This window comes from Phaseolus vulgaris, chromosome 3 (genome assembly GCF_000499845.2).
Source record: "Phaseolus vulgaris cultivar G19833 chromosome 3, P. vulgaris v2.0, whole genome shotgun sequence".
Taxonomy (NCBI): Eukaryota; Viridiplantae; Streptophyta; class Magnoliopsida; order Fabales; family Fabaceae; genus Phaseolus; species Phaseolus vulgaris.
The window spans coordinates 37,377,469-37,386,489 of NC_023757.2; the positions used below are offsets into that span (position 1 = coordinate 37,377,469).

At 33.4% G+C, this 9,021-nt stretch overlaps 1 protein-coding gene across 2 annotated transcripts; it reads right to left on the reverse strand.

Moving 5' to 3' along the window:
- Nucleotides 1-230: 230 nt before the first annotated feature.
- On the reverse strand, nucleotides 231-3,876 carry LOC137807456 (pentatricopeptide repeat-containing protein At2g33680). Of its 2 annotated transcripts, none has more exons than XM_068608113.1 (3): nucleotides 1,671-3,876; nucleotides 1,283-1,365; nucleotides 231-1,012 (listed from the first exon to the last, which is right to left on the reverse strand). In XM_068608113.1, exons 1-2 carry the CDS (start codon nucleotides 3,817-3,819, stop codon nucleotides 1,316-1,318), a joined length of 2,199 nt encoding a protein of 732 aa, XP_068464214.1. In that variant the 5' UTR covers nucleotides 3,820-3,876; the 3' UTR covers nucleotides 231-1,012; nucleotides 1,283-1,315. The 2 variants fall into 2 exon arrangements, with proteins under 2 accessions (XP_068464214.1, XP_068464216.1); XM_068608115.1 differs by having other exon boundaries at nucleotides 1,744-3,873.
- Nucleotides 3,877-9,021: the final 5,145 nt, after the last annotated feature.

Genomic DNA, 9,021 nt, shown 5'->3' on the forward strand with positions numbered 1-9,021 from the left:
TATTTTTCATTTTACTGAAAACATGATCCACAACTAAATTCGAAGAGGCCATAATCGATTTACAATCATGTTGTTTGTGTTAGATGCAGGTGTGCCTTATTGTCATGTATGGACAGCTTTAGCAAGAAATGACCATCGGATTATGTTATTTGACTTATTTCTTTCAACAAATAAATAAACGTAAACGAACCAATAATTTAGAAAATCATATCAGAAGCCGACAACCTTGCTTCAAGAATCAAAATAAATAACTTATTTGTAGATCGTGTAATTACACTAATCAGTAAATATTACTGCAATTAATGAGAAGGACGCAGGTTGTTGCCATTGCTGAAAAATCCTATCCTCGAATTATTGAGCTCAGCCGTTGAGGATTGTCCTGTGTATAAAACTATATGCACAGACAGCAAGTGCAAATTGAAGATGATAATGATCCATGGATTCCAACAGTGAAGCAGGATTTAGCAAAACAAATTTTCCATCTGTGTGGTTTTAATGAACATCTTCGGTGTGTGGAAACTTTCACTTAAAGCAAGCAATATGAAAGTCAAGGAACAAAAAAACTTTATGACCTTAGGTTTTCTTTTTGGCATATATGATAATATGAGCTTGGTCTATTTAAACAAACCAAAAGAACGCCTTGCAATCTAAGATATTGCTAGCTCATAAAATTGCCTGAAGTACAAATGACCCAACGCATTATATAGCAGGAACACAAGCAAGTATAATTTGTTAACTCACTGTCCGCTTCACTCTTAGGGTCCACCGATTGACCTAAGAGGATTAAATGGCTACTGACCTCTTTCTTCGGGTTCCTGATCGTCATTCATGTATGTGCCCCATAAACAGTCGCAGCTTGAAACTTTTGGATGTGGGCTAGATTTTTTAATCATTGGCTTGTAAATTACCATCCTTCTTGATGATTTGACAATCCTCTCGGCTAACCAACCAAAAAAAAGCACAAGACAACAACAGCAATGCACTGATTGCAACTTAGTGGTTAAATGCCATCCTGAAATGCAATATATCACCATTAATTTGAGATTTTGATGAAGGGAAAAAAAGAATAGTTACCAAATGATGACTTCAAGGGCTGGAGTAATCAATGGTAACCTACAATCTTTTAAAATAAAGAAACTTCTTTGTAGATGCAAAACAGAAAGAGGACAAATTACTTCAAAAATATACGTAGAAGCAATCTTCAAATATCTCAATCAACGAATTGATATAAAAGGGGGACCATAAAAGATAGGTTTCTGAATATAATGAACAATATTCTTACATCATGCATGAGTTCATGATCTCCTCAATCTTGCTACAAGCCACCACAAACCCTGAGTTGTATCTCATCGCTGACTTCTTGATCTACATGAATAAGGGAAATGAAAATAAAGTGAAAATAAAAAAATTAAGAATTGGAATAAAACCAATATATCAAGAAGAAAAGGCAAGCAGGAGGACCAAATAAATTTAAAGACAAGATTATGCTTGTTCAGATGCAGATCGTGTTTATCTCAAATTTTCAATACAGTTACTTTACTAAGAAGCTTTTTTTATCAGTAGAAATAAATTATACCCCAAGGTCCAATCCAAACAACAAAAGAAAAATCACTGCATCGATTAATTGTAAAATTGTTTGGTAAAGAATGGGAACTTTTATCAAATAATACCTTTCAAACCATTACTTATAATTTCAGGAAGCAATGGATCAAGAAGAGGTTGATATCCTTCATCTTTCATTACCTTGGTCAACAGTTTTAACGCCAACCTTATTTCATCAATTTGTGGGTGCATATTGTCTCCAACAACAAATACATGGGTCAAACTTTTCAACTCAATCCAGCTACAACCAGGTTCTTTAGTCACCCCTCGGGTCTTCATCATCCCCCGGACACGCTCCACATCTTCCCATTTTCCTAAAGCCGTATATATACTCGATAACAACACATAAGCTGACGATTCTGGCGAGCCTAACTCCATTAGTTTCTCTCCAGCATAAGCACCAAGATCATAGTTACGATGGTTCTTACAGGCCCCTAATAATATGCGCCACAGACACAGACAATGATCAACCGTTGCTGATTCAATGAATTCTTTTGCTTCATTGAGTTGTCCAGCACGGCTCAAGATATCAACCATGCAAGCATAGTGCTCTACCGTAGGAGCAATGTTAAACTCATCAAACATCATCTTAAAATAAACCCACCCTCTGTCCACCAAACCCATATGACTACAAGCAGAGAGAAGATTCACAAATGTGACACTATCAGGCTTTGTTCCCTCCGAGCACATCTCTTCAAACAACTTCAAGGCTTCAATGCCGCGACCATTTTGAGAAAGTCCAGATATCATTGCATTCCATGAAATTACATCTCTGGAAGGCATCCTCCAAAAGATGCGGCATCCGTCATCCAAACTTCCACACTTTGCGTACATGGCAGAAAGAGCACTTCCAATCGGAATTTCCAGGCTAAAACCATACTTAATAATCCCGGCATGCATTTGCTTTCCCTGATCTAAAGCCGCCAAGTTAGAACAAGCCTTTAGAACACTCGCCATAGTTAAATCGTTGGGGATAACTCGCCCCATCTGCATCTTACCGTACAGATTCAAAGCACCTTCATAATCCCCATTTTGTACATAACCCGTTATGATTGAAGTCCAAAGAACAACATCAGGTTGTTGAATATACTCAAAACCCTTCCGAGCATCCCCTATACTACCACATTTCGCATACATGTCCACCAAAGCCGACAAAACATACAACTGCAGTTCATACCCCAGCTTCAAGGAATAGCCATGCATTTGTCTCCCTTCCACAGTAGCACAAACATCACTACAAGCATTAATCACCCCAACAAGAGTATACTCACTAGGCAAAACTCCAGAGTGATGCATATTATAAAACAGTTTCAAAGCCTTATCAGCATCCCCACTCTGAGCAAAACCAGTAACCATAGCCGACCAAGTGATCGAATTCTTATTCCCCGACAGCTCAAAAGTCTTGAGCGCATCCTCCAAGCTCCCACACTTCGCATACATCGTCACAAGAGCATTCCCCACAGAGACAAAGCAAACCAACCCGTTTTTCACCGCAAGAGAATGAACCTGCCTTCCAGTATCCACAAACACGTGACAAGTCAAAGCACTAAGAACACTAGTGAACACAAACTCATTTTCATTGTCACCCTCTTTTTCACGACGCAAGAGTTCAAAGAGCTCAAAAGCCTCATAAACAAACTCCTTAGAAGCATACCCAGAAATCATGGTAGCCCAAGAAACCGCATTCCTCACAGGCATTTCGTCAAACAGCTCACGCGCCTCCGCAACGAGACCCGTTTTGCAGTACAAGTTGAGAAGCGAACTCGCGGCGAAAACGTCCTCGGAGCAGGCCGTTTTTACGGCGAGGGCGTGTGCCAGGCGGCCGGCGCTGACGTCGGCGAGGTTGGAGGCGGCGGTGAAGACGCCCGCGAAGGTGTGAGCGTTGGGGACGGTGGTGCAGGCCATCATGCGGTGAAAGAGGCGCATGACGTGAGAAGAGGAGGAGTGGGCTTGTTGTTGGGAGAATGCATTGATGAGACAGTTCCATGAAACAACGTCTTTGTGGACGATGTTGTCGAATACCAGATTGGCTTCTGCTAAGTGACCGCACTTGGCGTAGAGGTTGATGACGGCGTTGGCGAGGTGAGTGAAGGAGAAAGAACCGTCTCTTAGAATGCGAGCGTGCAAAACACGACCTCTCGAAAGTTCTTTGTTGACAGTGCAGTGAAGGAGAGTGCGCAACACTTGCACCTGTTGGGGAGGAAATGGAAGAGGCATGCATCCACTCTCCTAACAAATCACACTTCTCTCTTCAACTTCACTCATCTGCTTTCCTTTATAAATACTAATTTATAAAGTTTTATTAATTAAGCCACCTTTCTCCAGTTAATAAAATATTATGTTTAGATAATAATAAAAATAATATAAAATAACATATATATTAATATATCACATAACTTTTTTATTAAATAGTCTTACAAATCATTTTAACTTCTTTTGCTTTATCATTGATTTATAAAAATATATGTGCCTGTGAAAAATATATTTTAAAAATGATAGAATTATGTAGTTAAAAATGAGGTAAAAAATAATTATAAATTTTTCTCATACAATAGTATAGATGCATTTTATTTATTTATTTTTGTATTTTTCCTTTTTTGCAATAGTCTTTTCTCATTTATTTTTTCTTTCTACAATCTTCTTTCGTCATTCTAAATAGGTAAGATTAGTGAATTTATGTATAAACATGAATGAAACAAATAATCAACCGTCAGAATACTTATTATTCCTAATCAAAGTGTTAGAATATGAGTGTATTTCTGAACTTAGATGAAACAAATTGTTAAATATAAGAACAACTTAATTATTGAGGTAGCTATGGAAGTTTTGTGGGAAATTAAAGTCATGCTTAATGCTTTAATATTAGCTTGGAGAGTCCTTAAGGAAAAGTTTCGACAAAGATGAATCTTTTGAAAATAGGGGTATTTACTCCCACATTTTTTTGTCCCTCGCCAAGCAGATGAAACAATACATCATCTCTTTTTGGAATATGCGATAGCACATTTGGTTTGGTCGAAGGTATCCAATTGGGTGGGAACACAAATGGTGAATCATAACAACCTTAAGCAACACTTGGTTTAGTTTTCTCTGCTACAGTTTGATACACAGAGGAATAATGTGTGGAGAGGTATGTGGGCAACAATTGTATGGAGTATGTGGTATCAAAGAAATGTGGTTCTTTTTAAAGGATGGAGGGTGGACCCGGACAAAATCTTTACTAGCACAGCTACAAGTATGGTCTTGGATGAAGAGAAAAGTTATAAACTTCACCTTTGCTTATTCTGATTGGGTGATGTATCCTTTAAATTGTCTGCTTAGTATGAATTTTGCAAGTCCTTCAAAGATCAAGTTGTTGTTATGTGGGTGTGTGATAGTTAAAGTCAACACTTGTAACCTGTGTGTCCTAAATAGGTGTTACTGATGGGTTTTCTTTGTATATAGGTGAAGAAGTAAGTAGTAAAGAAAAGAAGGCTTAAGGATTAGAGTGGGGGATAGAGTGAGATTTAAGGTGTTGTTCTTGCTCCTACACCTAATTATGCAGAAGTTTGGGAATGTGCAGTTTGGGATCTAGTTTGAAAAACCAAAGTATTAGAAGGAATGAAGGTGCAATTGGGGCTAAAGGGAAGGTTTCGCAGTACACAAATCTGGTTTTATTTCTGTTGGCAAGAAATGGCACAAGGAGAAAAATAGAAATTAGGTAGAGAAGGAAATTATAGAAGGAGAATGTTGGAAAAGGAATTGAAAGAGAAGAGATAGAGTATTGATGAAGCTGGTAAAGGTTGGAAATGAAAGGAAGGTAGCAGAAAACACAAAAGAACATCAAAGACACAAACAAAGGCAAAGTTTAGATAATATGGAGGAATGAAGAAGTTCTCAGTGAAAAGAAGGAATGGAAACTAAGCATTCATCAGAGTGTGAAACCAAATGCAATCTTTAGGTAGTTGAAGCCACAATGCAAAGTCTTTGTAGTCATCAACCTATGGTTTATAGTGTAGAAAAATTGTGGTGTCCTCGAGTGATCTGAAGAATTAAGAAGCAGAAGGTTTGTCCAATCGTTCCTAAGCAGTGTATAAATCTCAAGGAACAAGGGGGACCCGAATTTTTAGCAAAAGGTGGCTTAAGTTTTTGGTTTTGGATTAGGTAGACTACTAAAGGGGTTGCAACTGCTAGATAGGTTGGTTCCTTAGTATAGGGGGCTAAGCATGAATGTATGGATTGGCCAACCATTGGTTAAAAGTTGTTTGGAGCAGTTGAGCCTTGTACTATCAAATGGAAGCTCCTCTGGATAGGTTGGGACTTTTAATGTATAAGGGTTGAGACATCCTTGAAGTGTCTCATTTAATTATATTTATTCATTGCTGATAAAAAAACAAAACTTAATATTCATATTTGTTAAACAAGATGTTTTGATGTCTCCAAATCTGTGTAGAAGACTTTAAGAAATTGTTGATATATGTGTGCGTGGTTTAGTAGTTTCTGACTTGATAATTCACACCTCGTATTGATCCAAACTCACTTGATTCTTTATCTCTTTTAAAAGAAGTGTTTTTTAAAAAGTTGTGAAATTTTAGTCAATTGTTTTTCAAATCAATATGTTGAAAAAGCTTATACTCAAAGGTCTTAAGACTATAACAAGTTTTTTCAACCAGTTGAATTGTTGAAACAATTGGTTGTTTGACACTTAGTGGTTTTGAAAAAGGTTTGCTTTATTTTTTCTTTGTTGTCAAATTGAAACAACCAGTTATTTCGATAAAACAATTAGTTGTTTTATGTGAAATCCTTAACAGAAAAATTATTTCAATCAATTGTTTTGTAAAACAATTTGTTGTTTTTCTAACAAAATTTGGTTAAGAGTTCCAAACTGCTTTTAAATTATTCCAATTGCTTTTGAATTATGATCTATCAGTTTTAACCACTTTATTGAGTTTATATAAAGATTGTTTTATGATCTTTTCAAGAACTTAAGATAGAGAGCTTATAAAAAACGTTTTCAAGAGAATCAAGAATTTTGGATCATCACTTGTTTGTGGAATAAGACTAGGTTTTTGTATACTTTGAAGCCCAGGTGTACTCGATTTCCTTCTTTTGAACCGTGTAATTCTGTGTAATTTTGTGTAAGGCAGTTTCAGAAATGGTTTCTGAAAACTGTGATGTTGATGTTGCCAATGAGTGGTGTATGTTTGTAATCTAGGTTTGATTACATAGTGAATTCTCAATGGTTAGCTGAGGACTGGATGTAACTTTTGGTTAAGAGTCAATAAGTATAAACCTCTTTGTGTGAATCTCTATATCCCTTCTCTTATACATTATTTTTAACATTGTTTTTTTTTTCTACTGGTATAAACACTTGTTGTTTCGAGAAAACAACCTGTTGAATTTATGTAATTTCAATCTTTGAGAAAATCTTATGAAAATAATTCACCCTCTAGTGTTTTGGCCACACACTCTAACAATATTTACCAATACAAGTTCAAAATAACGAAACTAAACAACAAATCTATGCAAAAAGGTTTACTGCTAAAAATTAGTATGACAGTAAAATAACTTTGAATCCAATGGAAATCATTGTGGGGTTCTGGGGTTAATGGATTTTTCTACTCAAGCTTTCAATAAACTCTAATGAAGGTGTGAAGAAGAATAAGAAGGACAATGTGCTTTTGGTGTTGTTTTATGGTTTAGAGGACGAGTAAAATGACTGGTTGAGTTGGGTTAAGAAAGAATTGAAGAATTCTTTGTTGAATTTTAGAGGTAAACCTATGGGTGCTTAGTGGGAAGAGGTTATTGGAGGATTTTGGGTTAAATCTTAGAGAGTTACACTCTTGGATGATTATTGGTTGAATCTCAAAGGTAAAGTTATAGTTTGCAAAAAAGTAATCACATTAGTGATGTGTTATTGGTTGGTAATTGGTGTTTTGATTGAAATTTGGATAAAATATGGTGTGGAAAAGATTAAGGATGATAATGATAGAATTGATTTTTTTTACCAAAATAGGTAATTTTATAGATTGTATTTAAATAGATAAAATTATCAAAATAGTTAAGTGATATCAAGTTGACACAATTTTATTATAAATAAATCATGTCAAGATTATACGACTTTATTATAAATAGTGATGTGTTATTGGTTGATAATTGGTGTTTTGATTGAAATTTGAATAAAATATGGTGTGAAAAGATTAAGGATAATAATGATAATTTTTTTTATTATCAAAATAGAGTAATTTCACAAGTTGTATTTAAATAGATAAAATTTAAAATTTTTATCAAAATAGTTAATTGATATGAAGTTGACATGATTTTATTATAAATAAATCACATGATTTCTCTATTAATTAAAATTTTATTAAGAGAACGCAACTTATTTATTTTGATAAATTTTAAAATTTTATTTATTTTAATAATTAAACTATAAAGTTACACAAATTCTAGTAAAAAAAAACATGGTAAGTTTATTTCATATTATATTTGGGATCTAGTTATTTCTTCTGTCATCTTGAAAATTGATGAAAGTATTTGAGATTAATGTAAATGATTTTGTGATTACAAAAATATCTATTCATATATTACACAAACTAGCTAACTAATTGACATGTAACATACAAGTTTAACAATTATCAACTAGTCACTGGACTAGCTTATATCACAACAAATCTAAATATAACAAAAATATACTTAAACAATTTATATTGGGAATAAGAGATATTAGGAATCAAAGATACTATTGTTTCCATATTTTAGAATCATAATGTCTAATTATTTTGTCAATTAAACAATTTAAAAAAAAATTCATAACTTATTTATTATTAAATAAATTTCACTGTTATGATATTTTTATATCTCTGTACTAGACATCTGACTATTTTGTTTAACTCAAATCTTATCTAACTTGTCACTCAATCAGTCAATTTAATATATTTTTATCTTTTGACTAAATTTTTTCATTTAAGTTAATTTATAAAATAAAAAAGTCATTATTATTATTTTACAACTCTTACTTAATTTTCTACCCAGTTATAAACTATTTACTGGACGAGATTATGAAAATTGCAGCAAACAGAAAGACATACAAAAATTGGAAAACAAAACTCGCAGTATAATATTATAAGTACTCAATCTTAATAGTTAATATTCAATAAAATGAAAAATTCAAATTAAATTAAAATAAACAGTTTAAAAGCAACTCATTATAGTTGTTTTAGGTTAAAAGGAATACCTCTTTTATATATATATATATATATATATATATATATATATATATATATATATATATATATATATATATATATATATACCCTCTTTATATGCAAAAATAGATGCACTTGCGCATATATATTTTTATTATATTAAAAAAATATAATTTTATTATTTTTATGAATAATTAATTAAAAACAAAAAAATAATTCAATTTAAAAATATATA